General features: G+C 35.5%; 1 protein-coding gene and 4 non-coding genes across 7 annotated transcripts in view; 1 reads left to right on the top strand and 4 right to left on the bottom strand.

Annotated features, from left to right (window-relative positions):
• LOC105217308 (guanylate cyclase 32E) overlaps positions 1–18,084 on the bottom strand; it is a 114,486-nt gene that overhangs the window by 18,565 nt on the left and 77,837 nt on the right. For all 3 annotated transcript variants that reach the window (XM_054228832.1, XM_011192247.3, XM_054228831.1), the window contains 5 exons: positions 9,770–11,070; positions 8,358–8,596; positions 8,174–8,296; positions 7,909–8,095; positions 1,481–1,731 (listed from right to left, as the gene is read on the bottom strand). In XM_054228832.1, coding sequence (XP_054084807.1) covers positions 1,481–1,731; positions 7,909–8,095; positions 8,174–8,296; positions 8,358–8,596; positions 9,770–10,019 — 1,050 coding nt within the window. In that variant the 5' untranslated portion in view covers positions 10,020–11,070. The remainder of the gene's footprint in view (positions 1–1,480; positions 1,732–7,908; positions 8,096–8,173; positions 8,297–8,357; positions 8,597–9,769; positions 11,071–18,084) is intronic.
• LOC114804642 (U5 spliceosomal RNA) lies at positions 2,251–2,363 on the bottom strand. The gene has a single exon (XR_003752775.1). It is a non-coding gene; the product is annotated as a U5 spliceosomal RNA (small nuclear RNA).
• On the top strand, positions 4,338–4,535 carry LOC114804643 (U2 spliceosomal RNA). Its single transcript, XR_003752777.1, has one exon. It is a non-coding gene; the product is annotated as a U2 spliceosomal RNA (small nuclear RNA).
• Positions 7,397–7,594, bottom strand: LOC114804644 (U2 spliceosomal RNA). The gene has a single exon (XR_003752778.1). It is a non-coding gene; the product is annotated as a U2 spliceosomal RNA (small nuclear RNA).
• Positions 17,166–17,363, bottom strand: LOC114804646 (U2 spliceosomal RNA). The gene has a single exon (XR_003752780.1). It is a non-coding gene; the product is annotated as a U2 spliceosomal RNA (small nuclear RNA).

Below are 18,084 nucleotides of genomic sequence, written 5' to 3' on the forward strand. Positions count from 1 at the left end.
CTTGTGTGGGTTTGGAGACATCAAGAGGCTTCCTGTGACGGACTGGAGTACAGTATTCAGGTGCGTCTGTATCTTCCTGCGCTGAGCCCCACTGCATCCAGGCTGCTGCGTAAATGACGACCGGTCGGCCTATAGCCTTGTAAGTGGCTTGCTATGTTTGCTGCCAGCTTGCGACTTGAAGATTTTGTTGTGGCTCTGTACTTTGATAATCATCGCGGTCGTTGGGGTTATCATCGACGTGAATGTTAGTTTAGTTTGTACTCCTTCGTCCAATTGGTAAAAAGGGTCGCCGTGGATTTAGCAGGAGAGAATGCCAGGCTCCTCGCAAAGAAGAAATGAGAATGTTCAAGGAGGTAGTAGTTCACTTTAACGTCCTTTAAGGTTCTCCTAATTTATGGAAATAGGGAAAAGTCATACGAAGTCATGTCTGGGGAATATGAAGGAGCACCTTACAGTATTGTTTTGACGAAAATCATCCAAGCTCACAAAAGTAAAAGTCTAACCTAACCTTAGCGGCTGGAACAAAAAAAGGAAGCCATGTTCAGGTGCATGGACAATTTTTGGACAATTGGAAAATTTAAAATTCCCGTTATTTTTTGAACACATCTCGTATACATACATATGTATCTATTGTAAGTATGCAGAAAACTTTTATTGCATTTAGTTTATTCTGTTGCCAATCTTTCTATATCACAGCCAATCAGTCAATTTTAGACATCGATTAAGTAGAAATCGAAATAACGGAACAGAGTGTATTAAACACCCCTGAACACGAGTACATAAAACTTGAACATTCGTGAGCGATGGTTGAAGAGAAATCTTTCTTGTTAGGAAGTTGATAGATTAAATTTATATAAAATGGACTTAACCGAGGAATTGGGTTCAAAACGAGATGAAATGGCTTCGGGAAATTTTATGCTTTTGCTTTTGTGTCTACCGAATATTGGTTCGATTCCCAGCCAGCGTTCGAAGTATCCGGTATGTATGGTAAAACTTCAATCTGACAGAACCTTCCTTTTCAATTGCGAATCATCCAATCAACTGTCAAAGTCGGGGAGGTGATTTATACTTCATTTTACTTTTAAAGGTGCAATTTGTAATGATCTAAGTCTAAGTTTATAATTTTAGAAATATAGAAAAAATTTCTACTAAAGCCATTGACGGCAGCAGCAGACCTTTGACTCATAAAATCTTTTTGCATTTTACATGATATTAATTTTCCATGAGGTCTATTTAACAACGTGTTTGATTAAAGCGAAACCTTGTAATCCACCAGTGATGACTGCAAAAGCCCTTTATATTCATGTATAATTGTAATTAAAACAAAAGTTAAGCTATAGATTAAACTGATAACGAACGACAGTAAACCGCAAACATTCACTCGTTAACTGCCACCGAGAGGATAAATAATATTTTTTTTACTTTTATGGCATTTAATATACTTCTATATAAATACACACACTATATACTCATTACTCACCTCCTTGGCAAACTTGGAGAATGACACTGGCGCCGTTGGAAAAATCCCCACGTACGATTGGAAAGCCACTTCGGCGCTTAAATCGATTTTCTCCAAGAGCAAACCGCGCAGATACTTATCCGGATTTGCTGGATCATATTGCTCGATGTCGATGCCAACAACAAAATATTCACCTTTGGCCAATAAGCCTTTGCGCTCCAAACTGACCATTAGACCGACATGCTCGTAGTAATGACCGAGTATGAGATAAACTGAAAATAATGAATATTTTAAAAATAGTAATAAAATAATTATAAAGTAAGAACTGACCGGATTTCAAAGAAGGCAGACATAGAATTGCCATATGGATAAGGGTATGGATAGAGTCGTGTATTTTTTTAATGTACTCGTATTTAGAGGATCATATGAGAAATTTATGTTCCAAATTTCGGTTAAAATCAATCAAATTTTTAGTAGGCAATTAAGTTCACGGAAATATATGTATGTATATATTCTTCGCATTCGGTACTCATCAAACTTTAATCGACTAATAGCCTTTCGCACGGGATTGATTGCTTAAGAGAGCCTTTGTTTGATTAAAGTGCTGATTTAGATCGGTTTACAGTATAAAATAAAAAATCTTAATTTACTACACTAATTTTTAATCAATTACAAAACGAGTGGAAGATCCTTAACTACTTTCATTAAGCCGAATAATTGATATATTCTAAAATCACACAAAAAATATTCTTAAATATAATTTAAATTTATACACAATCGGTTCGCAACCAATGGTCGCAAACCCTTCAAAAATTCTTATAGACTCATTAGAGTGCTCCTCTCCACGGAAATCTTTAGTAAAAGGCGAAAGATTTATTCGACAACTGAAGAGAAGCCAGAGTGATTTGAACAACCGATGACTCAGCTACTAATACCAAACATACTGTGAACCGTATGAGAAGTGTAAGACTCAAGTGAAAACTGTGATAATGGGAGTCAACATAAAGTGGATGAATCACCGATGTATTAAACGTTTTCAAACGTAGAGTCGATAGGTAGGCATACTATCGTTCGTTTAGGGTAGGTAAACAATGCTGGTTTGCACCTATGGTCATACTTAGATGTGCATATGTACATACATATGTTGTTGTTTATAGTGAAGTGAGCGACAATTAGTGTAGCGCTAGTTGAGCATTAGCGAGACTTTGTGATTGTCCACGAACTGGTGCGAAATGATTCCATAGTGAGGAAGTTGATATATACAGCGATGCAATCTATGTTGTTATTTACAATAAGGGTGAATATGCTTATGGACTTGTAATATAGCTTAAGCTTCTGAGAGCCCTTTAAATTGGACATTATTAATAGAACTTATTCTAGATCGAGATAGAGACACGTTTGTTGTTGTAGCACAATCCGGACTCGCTGTGGTTGCATAGACCCTACAGCCTCTTTTTTGTTTGGACTGTAATACAATGGAACTTCCATAACTCGAACTTCTATAACTCGAAGATCTCCATAAATAGAATTTTTCGAATTTTAAAAGAGTCCCTCTATGGTGAACAAAAAATATGATATTACACTTATGCATTGCATAAATCATGTAATAAAGGCAAACGTCAAGAGACAAACACTAGCAAAATGAAACAAACAACATTACAGAATACACGTTTTAACGTACATATGTTCTACTGTATATGGATTGATACCGAGTTGACAATTCTACATAGCATGTAAATCCGGATAGACGCTAAAGACTCTTTCTGCTTGGTTTCATAAAAATTGGTCTAATGACAACTTCAGTCCTGAAATAAAAGTTTTTCTAAAATTCCTATGGAGCTCGTCTCGTTTAAGACATTCAGTGACGTTATCTTATTAATGTTATTCTTTAATGGCTCTTCATAGAATTGCCCAGATACACTGCAACTAGTTTACAGGTATTTGCTATCGATGCATTATTGAGCCAAAAACAAAGAGAAGGGACTTCAAAGGTCTCAAATTCCTTGAGTGAATGGCAAAACTGTCAAAGAATCATACAGTTTTAACAAATTGAGATTAGTAAAGTATCCTGGGTAAAATTGGAGCAATGCCATGTTAGCGCAGCATATTAAATTCTACGTATCTTAGCCTTCTGTAATGTTACTGGCTGTCTGGCAACGTTATCACTATAATAAAGGGTGTTTTTTACATACATATGTGGTTCTCAAGATAAAATAAAACGCATTTAATTTAATGTTATGACCAATGATTTGGTTTTATTATAGAGATAAGGGTTTGCCATTTTGTTTTAAAATTATTTTGGACAAGTGACCAGCGGCTGGCTCGAGTACATTTTAGCCGAGTTAATGCCAATGCCCAATGTTAGCAATAAACGTTGTTCCGGAGTAAAACTGTTTACTATGAAAATGATAAATGACAAACTGGGTAAAAATCATATCACAACTGTCAAAAAGAGGTATAGAAATGCACACGTCTAACAAAAACACCCTTTATAATATTATCACTAGCAGCTCACTAACGCGCTACAAAAATCAGCCGCTAAGTACACATACAACTACATACATACATACATATGTATGAGCACTTGAAGCATACACAGACTGCGATTACGTTGCCGGCAAACAAATGAAACGAAAACCGAAGAGCAGACATTTGAAGCAGTGAATATTAGCGACAGTAGTGAACGTATATGAAACGTATAGAAGCAAATATGCTGTTCATATCAGGTAGTTGACACGCTCGCTGTGTTTAAAAATAGCTACACTTGGCGTTGAAATGTTTTTCATTCGCATTGAATTTGATTTAATAAACGCTTTTAATTCTCACTCGGTTAATTTATATTTGAGCTGATATGGTTTGTTGTGTGTGACGAAAAGTTATCGCTTCTCGGCCTTATGGCTAAGATCAAAGTGTAGTATCTGTTCTTATCAGCTTAACATCTGATAGATCCTCCATCGGAGGACAACAAATGTTAAACTGATTTTTGGAAATCGACGGAGTGTTTTAGGGGCTTGCTCCACCTCTGTCACGGGTTGGCCCGGTATTGCAGTACCACCGGGAATTCGGCCCAAATTATTGAATACATAATCATTAACTTGAAACAATTCCACGATTACTTGGTTTTGGGATTGATACATTTGTAAAACAGTTGTAAATTGAAATTATTTAAATTCCAAACTAGGGATGCAAGTTAAAAATATACTTTGATGTTTTTTCCGAATGATGCATGGAAATATTGCATCGATGCATTTCGATGTATGTTATCGTATAAATCAGTGGTCGGCAAACTCATACATTTACATTCAAACAAATTATTACGTGAGAGTGTATCAGTGTTGAGAGCTACTCAACTAACCAATTATTATGTTCTACTGGTCCCGAACTTTTTTAGTACTGGTGAAATTAGGAGCAATATTGGTTACCTAACAATCATTTTTATAGTGTAGTTAGTTTAACACATACAATCAATTATTATTACTGCGTAGAAATGTGTATGAAAACATTATAAAGCAGTAAACTTTATGTAAATTATATTTTTTGCAAAAAAATTCGATAGTACACTTCGAATTAAACACACAGTTATTAATTATATTACTAACATTTAAAATAGCGAATGAAGTTTGAATAGTTGTGCTTTTATGAACAGACTTGCAAAAATAATAGAAATAAAATAATATATACAAAAGGATTGTATTTTGTGTTCATACATGCATGTGTATAATCCCACCATACGGCTTGCTCGCTGTGAAGTCAGCAAGCAACTAACCTAAGTGATAATTATTTAAAGAAATTTTGGAGTACTATTAAAAATTAAAAATGGTATGACAAGTTTTGTTTCATTTATTTGTACAAGTTTGTGATTAATGTAATCACACTACCGCACAGTTCAGCCGTTGCGGACCGGAAATTTTCGGAATTTACACTTATAAAAAGAATTAAGAAACATATTAAATATAAGTTTTTAAGTAGTATTATACATTGAAAAGAACTAGTACACAAGGGTCAAGTACGTTATGTATGGACAGCAAAAAAAGGATCTATATATATAATAATTTATTACTTTTATAATATGTAATATGTTTAAACTTTATTTAAACACATGAATGTGTACCATGATTCTGTTAGCAGGTGATTTTCGCCAGACTATTCCTGGATCAACTGAATCGCCAATTAACAAATAACATAGAAGTGTTTTTCCAACAATATCACACTGCGATTGTAGAAATAATTGAAAATGGTAGCGACGCAGTTGACACCTCGATGGATTAATAACATTTTTAACGGGTTTCTGTCACTTCATGGCCTCGAAAGAGGAGCTTATTCATCGTGTTTTTCCTGACATGAAACCATAATATAATAAACATAAATGGCTGATTGAATGACCTATATTGGTGGTAAAAAAACAAGGATCTCTTTGATCTTAATACGACAATTTAGAATTTCGTTAAAGGAGAGTTGACACAGCTACAAACCAGGATGACGTATTCAATTATCCCACAGACTATTTTAAATTGCTGGACTATCCCCACTCACTTGCAATTAAAAGTAGTGTGAGTTGTCATCATCAACTTTGCAAAAGAACAAGACTGGCTGTGAAGAAGGTAATCAATATCGTCACCAAAGCCAATATAAAGCCAACTATGAAATTTGGTCATTTGTTACTTTCTCCAATATACTATTAAAAAACTCAAAGTTTTACAAATTATGATGATTTACGCTTAACACAGATCAACAATAATGTCTATCAATCATTTTAAAATTTATCGGCTATAACGTTTTCGTCTTTATGCGTAAGAATTTTTTCTCTGCATTGAAAGATTTACTAATTTAATGTATACCTTAGCCACAAAAACGTGTAGCGGTGACGTGTATATATATATACGTACATATTTTTTCGAGTGGTAATACTGCTCAGCGGGCAATGGGCTGCCGATCACTGGTATAAATACATCGATATTTTCGGTGCATGGAATAAAATTAGTAAAAGAGTATTTCAATTAAAAACAAGAAAAACGTTTACTTCGGCTGTACCGAAGCTAATATACCCTTCACAGGTGCATTTCTTTTAGTAACTATGTGTTTAAGCAAATCTAAAGACATAAGAAAAAGTAAGTAAAAAAAAGAAAACATTTTACTAATTATTTTTAGCCGGGTTGTTTGCTAGAAACATTAAGGTTAAATAGTTAACCGATCTGAACACTTTCTTCGGAGATTATATTATTACTTTAAGCAGTAATCCATGTCAAATTTCGTAAAGATACCACGTCAAATGCGAAAATTTTCCATACAAGCCATTGATTCTGATCGTTCGGTTTGTATGGCAGGTATATGCTAGAGTGAACCGATCTGAACAATTTTTTTCGGAGATTAAATTATTTCTATGAACATTAACTCACACCAAATTTCGTAAAGATATGTAGTAAAATGCGGAAGTTTTCCATACAAGCCCTTGATTCCGATCGTTCAGTTTGTATGGCAGCTATATGATATAGTGGTCCGATATCGGCCAAAGTTTTTGGCAGTTTCGACAAATGAGCAGCTTCTTGAAAAGAAAATAACATCTGCAAAATTTCAAAACGATATCTTAAAAACTCAAGGACTAGTTCGTATATATACAGACAGACGGACATGGCTAAATATATATACACTTTATAGGGCCTCCGATGCTTCCTTCTGGGTGTTACAAACTTCGTGACAAACTTAATATACCCTGTTCAGGGTATAAAAATATGTACAATAAGAAACTTATACAATAAAGTATTATATTTATTTTCATATTTATAAATCCCAGCTTTTTTTTGTACAGGAAAGAAATAAATCTTTCCTCCAAAATCACATGAAAAGAATGATCGAGATGATTTGGAGATCACAATTGTGACACCCAAACCCCAATGTTACTTAAACATTACTTTGCATAGTCACCTTTTTATGTATTTAATAATTTGGGCCGAATTCCCGGTGGTACTGCAATACCGGGCCAACCCGTGACAGAGGTGGAGCAAGCCCCTAAAACACTCCGTCGATTTCCAAAAATCAGTTTAACATTTGTTGTCCTCCGATGGAGGATCTATCAGATGTTAAGCTGATAAGAACAGATACTACACTTTGATCTTAGCCATAAGGCCGAGAAGCGATAACTAAACAACGCCAAATGCAAACTATTTCAGCAGAAATGCGTATAAAGTGTATGAGAATTTATGCAGCAGGATAACGAGTAAAAAAGACGAAGCAAAGGACAGTCGTAGCTAATGCATATGTACAGACAAACATATGTATATACATTTGAGCAAAGCAAGCCTCGGAAAAAGGTGGATGATAATTTAGGTAGCAAGCAAGCAAATAAGCTAAATATCACTTTGACAAATTTTGTTTTTGTAATTTGAAGCTAAGTATAGTCTCTGCTTCACTTCATTTAAAAAAATATATATATGTATGTATATTTGACTTACTGCGTGTATTTTTGTAGGTTCGCTCCACCAAGTCATCGAAAGGATTCGCCATGAATCCGTGATGATAAATAGTATTCCACGTTTCTACGTCGCGAACATTGACGCCCGCGTTGTGTAAAATATTTTGTATTGTCTCTGCGACTGGATGGTAGGGACTGTGTGGACCGTCCAGATACAAAAAGGAGACCTGAGGTTTAAAATTAAAGTAGAAAGTCGGTAAATTGATACTAATGTTTCAAAAATTATAATCACAAACTCCACACACCTGCGTCCAGTTAAAAGCTAATAGCAGTGAGACAACCGATTTGGAGATTTGCGTATCGGGTGGTCGCGTGCGTGCAAAAGTGGGAAAGTCCTGCTTGTTGGATGTGTCGCGGTGTATACAATACTAAAATATTAAAGTTATAATTATTAATTTGTACTACGCATTGACAGCTGTCTTGGCTTACATAGGAAATCATTGGCAAATTGAAAGCGGCCGCCATGCGTCCCTCATGTACACACGTCTCTTGCGGTCCAATGTAGCCGGCTACTTGTCGTGTCCACAGCGAAGCCGTTTGTCGTATGCTCGCCACTTCATCACCATATGTCTCCGCCACAATGAATTCCAGTGAGTGACCGAGCTCTTTTAGTTTGCCAGCATTCACTTGCGAGACGGCGAGTGTGATGGCGCCGGAGATGGTAATGCCTGGTGGGTGAAAATCAAGAGATATGAATTACAGAGAAGAATAAATGTATTTTTATAAATTTTCTTTAAGACTAGCCAATTTAAGGTTAGATCCATGCCTATATTCTACTCTCCAATATTGTAAACAACTTCAGAAAAGTATTAACTGAAATCATTGTAATAACCAGTAGTGAAAACTGAAGTAGATCGAGTAAGGTACTATTTATACGGATTTTTTTAAATTGTTCAGGTTCATTTCTTATATTTTTAGTCCAGAGGTTAGCTCATAGATTGTTCATCGGTGCTGATAACAATCCCTTTTAAAGCAGAGCTCTGATGGACTCGAGAGATTGGACTACACAAGAAGAATTAGATGGAAGTCAGCCAAAATACATCATATCGAATCGACTTCGTGTCTCTGAACTTTCGTAATATATAACCTCCTAATATTTAAGACCATAAACATTAAGTCTAGGCGATTTAACGTCCGTCGCTCTATTGAAGTTGATGAAGAGAGCTAAATATAGACGCACATCTTTAATAACATCTTGCTCGGCCCAAGAAAGATTTAAGCACAACATATCCTTCAGGAAGTGAAAATAAATCCTAGGATTTGAGTTTCGGCGAGTATCAGTAAGATTGATCATACTTATATTGAACTTAAATTTCAACAGAGCAAAGCCAAGATCTGGCGGTAGTAAGTTCGGTGCATATTCGATAGATCCCAGCAGGGTCCATGACTTCAACTTCTTCGTTTTTTAGATGCAGTTTTGGATTGTCATCTGGGATTGTCATCTGAGAAAGATTCTTAGATCATTGGGCTACGGGGTATATGGCACAATCGCAAACCAAAGATTGAAGAACTGATAAATTCTTAGTAGACTTAGAGGCTTTAAAGATCACAGAATAAAAATACTTTGAGAAATATAAAATGTTCTCAACCCTTTCTTGGTTTACTTTCAGAATGCGATCTACCGCCTTCAAGTCAGTTCAATCAAGGTCAGTTAATAGCCTTTTCAGTCTGACTAGTCAGACTATTACTGGAATCATTTAAGATCTAATAGGGGTCAATAGCGGTTAATGCTTAACAGTCTATTGGAACTAAAGCTTTTCGTAATAACTTCGAGTGTAACTTTTGTATTATCGATACAAAGGCTATTTTTTAAGTGCTTATACAAATATTCCCCCACTTACCTGGTCGCTGATAATCCAAATTACCGGGACTTCGTTGTGAACCGGTTAAATAACCCAAAGTGAATACTTCCGCTGCTGCTTTGCCGATACAGTTACGTCGGATATACGTATTTGTTGGCAATGGCAAGTTGTACAAATGAAAATCACCAATTAGAAGTAAAAGTATAATGACAAATAATGATCGCGATAACGATAACGGTAACGATAACGATAGTAAATGCGTCGCTGACGTGCAGGGGAATGTCTTCATTACGTGACAACAACAATTGTGTTAATTTGCGACTATCCAAAATTTCCAACGTTGACAGTGTTTTAAAAAAGTATGTATCTTACTTATATATTCAGGTGTGGTGTGTTGGCATATAAGTGTGACGAATATGCGTAAAATGTCTTCACCTATTTGTTATGCATTAATTTTATTAATTTTTATTAATTTTCTTAATTATTTTTTGGTAATTTATGCCTTAAGTAAGTAGATTTGGCATGATGTAGTCGGTTTGTTGGCAGTGTTGTTTGCTTGCTGCGCAGTGGAGAAAGATGAGGTGCAGCAAATTCAGCATTTCGTTATATTCATTATAATTATTTATTTTTTTTTTATTAATTAATATTTCTTACTTTATTTTTAAGTACTTTCTCAGTGCAGGTAATGCTGTTTTCAATGCAAATCACAAGTACCAAGTTTATGTTTACCACGCTTCATTTTTTCTTGAATTTATTGTTGTTGTTTCCAGCACTTTCTTTTGCAGTTTATTATCATTTCGCTTTTACTTTTAGTATTCTACTTTATTTTAATAATATTTGTCCAGCCGCCTTCCTCCACTCGGCCGAGTCTGGTAATTGAGTGTCCTTTTCGCTTTGTGCGCTTTCTAAATACATTTTGCTTATTCACTTTCTTAATATTTTATTAATTTCACGCTATCATTCTTTTAGCTACGCTGAGCCGCTGGCCTTAAAGCATATGTGACCATCTTGTGTGAATAATTTGCTTCGTGTTTTGCTCTTGGCGCTTGATTTTAACCTCTAATATGCCTATTTAATGTCTACTTACTACTTGCCGTCGTATGTTTCCACAATAATATGCTTGTGGGTATGTATGTATGTATATATCACTGCTTGCAATTACTCAATTTCCATTCGCACGCCCCACTTTTATCTTTATTACAACATTTATTTGGCTTTCATTTGTTTTCGGTTTTTGTGTCTGCTAATTCCACGTCTGGGGTTCTTCGAATGTCCTACTGGCGCTGGTCTATGGTTTTATATATTTATATATGATGCTCGTAATACGCCATCAAGATTAGCTGAAAATAAAGAAGAATAAGATGAGTTGCGCATTAAGAGCATTCAGTAGCTTTAAGAGCCCATAAATATATATACGTAAGTAGTAAACATAAATATTTTATATTCTGAAAGAATTGTCATCACGAGTACCGCAGTTACCCTACTCTAATTCATCCCCAAATCACGCTGAAACTCTTCCAACTAACTGCGCTTTAATAGAACAGCTATTTTATATATGTACCTCTAACTATTTGAGAAAGCAAGTGGTGAGAACCTTTCCCACAATAGCAAATACTTTTTATCTTTTCATCTCCATTTTATTATCTATAACTTTAATTCAGCGCAACTTTATGATTTAAGAGGTTAGTTTTGGTTCGGCGCTTTGTACATTGCGTGGTTCAAGATAGCGAAACTATTAAGAAGAATAAAATAGAGAAATAAAAGAAAATAATAAAAATAAGTAAGGAAGGGCTAAATTCGGGTGTAACCGAACATTTTATACTCTCGCAATTTATTTATTTAACTTTATTTATATTATATAATACACAATTTGACCCACATATTCGTCATTTATATTGTATAAAGTCCATTGAAAGTTGGAAACCATAATATTAGGTTAAAAGCACCGAGGTCCTCATGTTCGATATATGGGGCCTTAAAAACCTATGGTCCGATTTCAGCGATTTTTAGAATGGGGCTGCCACACTATAAACATAGTATTTGTGCAAAGTTCTGCACCGATATATTCACTAGTGCTTACTTTATATATTGTAAAGTAAACGATTCAGATTGTCTTCAATGTTCTGGTATATAGGAAGTAGGCGTGGTTGTGAAGCAATTTGGCCTATTTTCACAACATATCATTGCGATGTAAGGAAACTATTACAAACCAAGTTTCATTGAAATCGGTCGAGTAGTTCCTGAGACATGGTTTTTGACCCATAAGTGGGCGACGCTAAGCCCATTTTCCATTTTGTAAAAAAATAATAGTGCAGCTTTCATCTGCCATTTCTTATGTGAAATTTAGTGTTTCTGACGTTTTTCGTTAGTGAGTTATCCCACTTTTAGTAATTTTCAACTTAACCTTTGTATGGGAGGTGGGCGTGGTTATTATCAGATTTCTTTCATTTTTGAATTGTATTAAGAAGTGGCTAAAAAAAACGACCACGGCCACGCCCACCTCTCCAAAAAATTACATTCAAATATGTCCCTTCATAGTGCGATCCTTCATACCAAATTTTATTTCCATAGCTTTATTTATGGCTTAGTTATGGCACTTTATGTGTTTTCGGTTTTCGCCCTTTTGTGGGCGTGGCAGTGGTCCGATTTTGCTCAACCTTCCTATGGTGCCAAAAAATAAGTGTGCCAAGTTTCATTAAGATATCTTAATTTTTACTCAAGTTACAGCTTGCACAGACAGATATAACCTTATATTTAACTCGTTTAGTTTTGGGTGTTACAAACAACCGTTATGTGAACAAAACTATAATACTCTCCAGCAACTTTGTTGCGAGAGTATAAAAAAAGAACTCCATACACATAAGTGAAAGTTTTCAGGGTCTTTGCCTTACAAATTTTGGAAGAGTCAGTTATTAAATTATCAGTATATAAATTGACTGTGCTGTAAATGTTAGAGTGTTCTCTGTGGAGTTCCATACCTTACTTCGCTCGCTACGAAGTGAAAAGTAATATCTTTGAAAGCGCTCGAAGAGCATTAATGAACATCATTAAATTGACTTTTAAGTAATTGTTCAATAAGAAACTCGGAAGTGGTAAACGATTATAAGCTACTTTCAAGCTCAATTACCAAATGATTTGACTGTTTTCCCTCGTCTAATTATCGGATCATAAGAATCTACATATATTCCAAACAAAGATGAATACAGCTTATAGCGAGCTTAAATTATTTATTTATTAAACTAATAGCCTTTTTGCACAGGAGCTAATTGATCAATTAAAGGATTTTGCTCAGTTAAAGCGCTGATTTTACGTGGTGAAATTTACCAACTTCTTATGGAAAGCGAAAACAAAAATGTATAACAGCTGATCTATAATCGAGTTTTCAGCAGTGCGAAGGGCAAAAACTGGTTTCTCATTTAAAATTTTAATTAATAAAATTTTAGATTTATGTTTTGAAGAAATACCATCTTGTAGAATCCTGTGATTTTAATGCACTTGAGAAATAAAATTGAGAGATATAAAGCAATCAGCTGACACAATTCCATAGCAAAACTAAACACTACTGAGATTTTTACGTCGAATCTATCCACATATTCGACGGAGACTAACTTCGTCATAAGCAACATAACTAATAACCCGACAAAAAACTATTCTAATATAAGAATGTCAATGACGTCGAAAACTTGTAGAAAATCACGAATAGTTAAGATGCTATAATGAGAAATAACTGTCAATCCCTTCGTTCATTATGTTTTCTTCTTCATGTTTGACCCTACAACCGACTGTCAGTCTGTGCCGTAAAACTTCTCCAGTTGCCTCTATCCTTTGCGAAGTCACGCCAATTGTACATTACAAGTGCAGACAAGTTCCTGGATTTCCATTGGATGCGTGGGCGCCTTTAGTTCCATTGTCCGATCATGTGCCTCGAATCGAAGGATCGTTTCAGTGGAGCATCGCCTTCCCTACGTACTACATAGCCGAACCAGCGCATTTGTTGTATTTTTATGCGCTTAACTATATCCATGCCGTCGTTGATCTCATACAGTTCATGGTTTCACATTCTTTGGTACTTTTCAATCATGCTCACGGTTCCAAAGATCTTGCGGAGAACAGTTCTCTCGAATGCTCCAAGTACTTTCTTATCTCGGGTTGTCATCGGCTATGTTTCTACACGGCATAATAGGACAGGGATGACAGTCCCACGTTCCTACGACAGTCGGTTCTACATAACCGGAACGGATCGAATTCATATCCGGCCAAGGACAGTCAAATCGGCAGCATTCCTCAGAATTATTTGGAGAATGTTTTATGCCGCCAAATCGCAACAAAGGGAATGATGAGATACTTATTCATGACGTCACGAACCAATATATTCTTCTTTCAAATACATTTGGAAAGAAGTAACTATAAAGCCATTATTCTTGGTAGAGAGAAAGTCTGCTTTATGTTACATGAACTTGTTTTTCTTAGTTTCTTCTCTTGAGATCAATACAGAAGGCCTTTAATGGATATGAATAAATTCTTGTGGAAAGATACCAAATAGAAACGATAGGTTATAGACTTTTTAGGACTTGTTTTTTTAGAAATTGTTAATAATTATAGTTCAAAATCAAAATAAATATCCAAAGTAGGAAAAACACTCTTAAAATGTTGCTTACCAACCACAGAGTTATGTTACTAGTACGAACAAGTAGGAAGTTGAGCTGATTTAAAAAGTAATTACATGTATCACAGAGCTTTTCTAAGTTTCCACCACCCACAAAATCCAATTTATTGCATTCTGCATATTGAAACAGAATTACCCGGCTTAAATGCCATTTGAATCTCTTCTCTATAGAAGAATTATTTACACGCAGCATTACGAGCGTATCCGTGTCGTTCTGCGAGAGTATTTGCATGCGATAGCGAGCAGTGTCATCATTTACTTTAATGTTCGTCCACTTTGACTCTATTTACTTTCACTTAAGTTCTTGAATTAACAACAAAGGATGCAATATCCGCCAGCAAGATGTAATGTGAGCTGCATTCCTTGCTTCGCACGTCAACTCTTCGCCTATATACTCTGCTGTCGCTTGTTGTGTGTGGCTGTTGTGTTGTTGCTGTTGTTTTTATTGGTGTTTCCTGCTATCCATGCCAAGCATAATTTAATTTCACATATTTTATGCTGTCAGCATAAATTGTTTTTGTAGTTGGGTTGTGTAGTTGAGAAGAGAGGTAGAGGGGATGTTGCGGGAAGTATTGCATTACTCAGTTTAAAAAGTGTACTTCGCGAAAAGCGGACATTAAAATGAGATTGATTGCGGGTTCTACGATGTGTTTGAACTCTTATCGATACCGAGAACCATTAGATCTATATGTAAACGGTTTGACTATTTAAGGAATGTCTCGATAAACGAATGAAACGACGTAATTATTTTTACAGCTTAAGGTGGAGGGGAGTCCAAATGTTTGTTGAGCGTTTAGGAGACAATTTTTATGTCTATGTTTCATGTAGTTGGAGAGAGTTTGATATTTCTTGGTATTATAATGACCAGCAACCATGCTCTGAGATCAACTACTTCGCTATTATGGCCACTATAAGCTAAAAATAGTTAAATTTAGTGCCGTTGGGGAACTAAGACTCTACAATGAAAGCAAACTAGCTTTTCTTTGATGCCCAAAAAATCGTGGTAAAATTTGCATATACCACTCCAGTACTGGACTCCGGATACCATTAGAGCACTCTGAGCTTTGTGAACTCATCTAACGGATGATTCTAGTAGAGGTACTTTTGTTTGGTACGAATGAACAACTTTTACTAATTGTTCAACACAATAGCTTGTGCAAAAACAGAAGCCGCGGATTCCTTTCCAAACAGCATCGCTTCGATCTATGGGGTCTTGAAAAGTTCAAAGAAGATCCGACGTTTTCGAGCCAAATTCTGTTCAGCGATGAGGACCATTTCTGGATCAGTGGGTATATAAACAGGCAAAATTGGCGCATTTACGACGAAGGGCAACCTGAAGAGATTGTCATTTCATCCAGAAAACAACGGTTTGGTGTGGTTTGTGAATCATCGGTCAATATTTCTTCAAAAATTATGACGGTGAAAACGTAACCGTCAATGGCGACTGTTATCGCGGTGATGACCGACTATTTGCTGCCTGAAATTAAGCTAGTGATCTCGGTGACATTTGGTTTCAAGAAGACGGCTCCACTTCCCACACATCGCATCAATCAATGGATTTATAGAGAGAACACCTCTGTGAGCAGATATTTTAACGTTTTGGGCCGGCCGATTGGCCAAAAAGATCGTGTAATATCACACCGTTAGCCTTTTTCCTGTGGGGATATGTAAAGTCTAAAGTCTACGCTGACAATCCTGCTTCGAATCAGACCTTGGAGAAAAACATTCACTCGTGTCATTCGCCCTCTATTGGACTCAATAGATGGACCATCTGAGGCCAATATTTCGATCTATAAAAAGGCAGTTAGTATCGATAAGATTTTAAGCATGACCCTTAGTCTTAGTTAGTCTTAAGTTAGATGTCTCACGGTTCATATGAAGGAGTTTGTTTTCCAATATTTCCATAATTTACTAGACTACTGACGCACCCGATAGTTTACATATGATACGTATGGTCTTTCCTTAACGAAAAACTTATTAATATTTACTTATTGAATTTCTGCAGAACATATTAAAAACTTATTTGCTTCCAATAAAGTACATAGTAATATTTCAGCATAAAGCAATAATTTCATAAATATTTTCTTCTTCGATGAAAATTCCTCGATTTATTGCATTTTTGTGTCTTTTATGCAGAAAACTAATAAAACTTGGCATTTCAAGTCTACAACAACAAGAGCAGCTGTGCCCAACTGGTGTCTCTAGTTGTGCCAGTTTTATGGCATTTGAAAATATTCAAATAAGCCACGAGCGAAATATTGGCAGCTTGCAAAAAAAAAAAACAGAAACTATCACAACCAAACGTCCACACCTGCTACTGCGATAGTTTTCTTCATTTTGCATATTGTTGCTGGAACTGACAGTTGGTCTGAATTTTATGGCAAACAGATAGAAATAATAAAGTGGCAACCAATAAAATAATGCAATAAAGATGTGGGAGTATTTCTATGAAGAATATATAATATATTGATATTCGACAACATATGTGAGTGAAAGAAAGCATTGGTTGAATTAGAAACCTATATTTAAAATTTCCAAATTTCTAAACCTACAAATAGCTTGATTTTTGTTATAAGTGCGCTATGCTTTCTAAATATTATGCAATATTAGTTGTAATACAATCCCTATTCTACAGAAGACCTATATGTCGCGCTTCATAGACTAACTTCGGTTGAGTTAACCAATAACAACAAATCTGTACCATACCTTCATCACTACTAATATCTAGTTATTGTATATTCTAACCATTTAAACATTTGTTATGCATTCAATATTTGGGCCGAATTCCCGGTGGTACTGCAATACCGGGCCAACCCGTGACAGAGGTGGAGCAAGCCCCTAAAACACTCCGTCGATTTCCAAAAATCAGTTTAACATTTGTTGTCCTCCGATGGAGGATCTATCAGATGTTAAGCTGATAAGAACAGATACTACACTTTGATCTTAGCCATAAGGCCGAGAAGCGATAACTTAACAACGCGTTAAAGTGAACTATTTATGTAAAAATACATCTAAGGCATATGAGAATTGCATAAACTTCAAAAAGGTCAAAGAAATTCTGAGTGATCTTGCAGGTATGCAACCATCACCGAAATATTGAAGGGTGTTAGGAAAAGGTCGCTATTTCATGCGCAGGTAATGCGCCCATACATATTGTTGTTGCTTGCCTAGACATTGTTTGTGTAGCGAACATTTGTTCTGATTCATTCATATCTTTCATTTTTGTGAGCATTCGTAATATCAAAACTCGCTGAGATTTTATGGTAAGATCATCGCATATAATTTATAGTAGTAAAAAATTTATTCTGCTTTGATTTCCTACACTGTTTTGTAGCAGATCTTTACCAAATCTTTTGATGGATAGATCGGAGCTGAATATAATACTTTAATTATATTTTTTATAATTTGGAATGCAGAGTGAGAGAATAAGTACAGATTTAGTAGACGATTAAGAAATAGAAACAGTGTGTTCCAGCCATTATTTGATTAAAACCTTTAGAACTACTCAGTATTCCATGATTCCTCAATAAGGTTCTCTATAAATAGTGAATTCTTTGGGAACATCAAAGGCTTCAGAGTACTATAGCGGATTCCACCAAGAAGTTCTTCAGAGCCTCTTCTAAGAAAATTCATTTCACACGATCCAAAACTAACAATGACTTTCTCTCTCGAGAACTGTTTCATAAAT

Source organism: Zeugodacus cucurbitae, chromosome 4, assembly GCF_028554725.1.
Source record: "Zeugodacus cucurbitae isolate PBARC_wt_2022May chromosome 4, idZeuCucr1.2, whole genome shotgun sequence".
NCBI classification, from domain to species: Eukaryota; Metazoa; Arthropoda; class Insecta; order Diptera; family Tephritidae; genus Zeugodacus; species Zeugodacus cucurbitae.